Genomic DNA, 1,992 nt, shown 5'->3' with positions numbered 1-1,992 from the left:
TACTCCTCGTACAGTACATAGTACATAGTGCAAATATGTAAAGTACAAATACATACAGAATTTACTCCTTTTTAAACATACCGCGTACCAACCCACGTGACTCGTGAGTAAAATATTTCGATGCCCCGGCCCAACTTGCAAATTCTTGAAATTCGAAACCGAAACCGTTTTGTCCATTGATACCAAAAAAGAAAGCTCTACGTAAATGCAGAAGTGGAGAAGGACGACTGCGTTGGATTTGGAAACGCCGTGAATCGGGAAAAAAAGGTGAAAAGTGAAAACACTTTGGATTTAAGCTGAAAGTATCCAAAAACGCAAGAACCACTTTACGACTCACAATCACAAATCACAACAGTATTAGCAGCAGCATGCCATTGCCAATGCCAATTGCCAATTGCCATTTGCCATTTGCCATTTGCCATCTTTTTCTTATTATTATACAATACTACCGATCTTATGATACTTACCCAGCAATGCCAGACCAGACGAGCAGAGATTGTTATCAAAAGATAGAATAGAAAATAAGTATAGCCTCAAAATCAATCAAATTATATAATCTGACCACTCCGAGATGAACGACGTATGATCCATGGATTCACCCGGAATATCTTCGTGCTTCGCGGGCTGGTCCTTCCCTCCTACAAGCCTCGCCGGGTTCCCCACTGCGGTAGTCCTCGGCGGCACATCCTTCAAAACCAGCGATCCCGCTCCGATTTTCGCTCCCTCCCCGATCTTTATGTTTCCCAGAATCGTCGCCCCCGCCCCGATCAACACCCCATCACCGATCTTCGGATGCCTGTCGCCACTCTCCTTTCCGGTTCCACCCAGCGTCACGTGGTGGAGAATCGAAACGTTGTTTCCGATCACAGCCGTCTCCCCCACAACCAACCCCGTGGCGTGATCGAACAGAACGCCCTTACCGATCTTGGCAGCCGGGTGAATGTCTATGGCGAAGACGTCGGCGATACGGGACTGGAGGGCGAGAGCCAGCGGGCGACGGGATTGGTTCCATAGCTTGTGAGCGACGCGTTGGGCTTGGCAGGCCAGGAAGCCCTTGTAATTCAGGAGGCAGTGAGAGAAGGATGTACAGGCCGGGTCACGCATTCGGGCGGCACGGAGATCCGCCACGGTGGCGGAACGGAGAGAGGGTTCGGTGGAGAAGAAGCTTAGGAAGAGATCATAGAGTAGGGTAGAGAGGAGGGTGGAGGAGCAGAGCTTATTGCCGAGGTGGAAGGAGATGGAGCGAGCGAGAGAGGAGTGAGAGAGGATGGTAGAATAGACATAGCTGGCGAGTGCAGGTTCAGCATCGGCGTCCCGGCGAGCCTCGGCTTTAATCTGGGCCCAAACCCATCCTTCGTCTTCGCATGAATCCATAGATGAAGTGCGGGGTGGGGATGGAGGTTGGTAGCGTATTTCACCGGAAGGCATCTTCGTCGGCGGCGAGTAACAGCGGCAGAATTTAAATTGATTAGGTAGGAAGCAGGAATTAGCGGATACCTGAAAGAGTGGGAAGGGTCTGGAAGTCTCAGAGTCGCCGGGTGACTTATAAGGTTGGGGCCGAAGGCAGTCGTATCCTACACTCTACATCATCATTCTCTTCTCTATTCTAAAATAAATTACCCTCTCTGCGGGTGCAAAATTACGGATGTGAACCTATTAATGGAACAAGTAAAAAAACAGAATTATACAGTTTTTCGTCGACGATGACTTGAGTCATGCACTCATGCTCATTGCTCATGTAACCAAAGAGGCTAAATAGTTGACTTGAACAGGACATCCGGGTTCGGTTTCGGAATGGATCAACCGGACCAACAAGAACAAAGAAGAAAAAAAAAACAAGAGAAAAATGTCAAGCGAGTGAGAGGTGATGGGTAATAATCTGTTGGTTGGCACTTGGATTTATAATCTTTAAGAAGGCCTTGTTGGTTTTTAGGATGTTTTATGAGAAATATTTATCTCGATAAATATATTTATTTATATTATTTTTTGTTT

General features: G+C 47.3%; 1 protein-coding gene across 1 annotated transcript; it reads right to left on the bottom strand.

Moving 5' to 3' along the window:
• Window positions 1–290: 290 nt before the first annotated feature.
• LOC104600763 (serine acetyltransferase 5-like) lies at window positions 291–1,598 on the bottom strand. Its single transcript, XM_010263899.3, has one exon. It carries the CDS (start codon window positions 1,426–1,428, stop codon window positions 544–546), a length of 885 nt encoding a protein of 294 aa, XP_010262201.1. The 5' UTR covers window positions 1,429–1,598; the 3' UTR covers window positions 291–543.
• Between the last annotated feature and the right edge of the window lie 394 nt (window positions 1,599–1,992).

Source organism: Nelumbo nucifera, chromosome 8 (genome assembly GCF_055504915.1).
Source record: "Nelumbo nucifera cultivar China Antique chromosome 8, China Antique-T2T, whole genome shotgun sequence".
NCBI lineage: Eukaryota > Viridiplantae > Streptophyta > Magnoliopsida > Proteales > Nelumbonaceae > Nelumbo > Nelumbo nucifera.
The sequence above is the reverse complement of the archived record's forward strand: the minus strand, read 5'-3'. Positions and strand labels throughout refer to the sequence as shown.

Coding starts and splice junctions, on each gene's coding strand:
- LOC104600763 (XM_010263899.3), bottom strand. CDS start 1,428: ATGCCTTCCGGTGAAATACGCTACCAACCTCCATCCCCACCCCGCACT.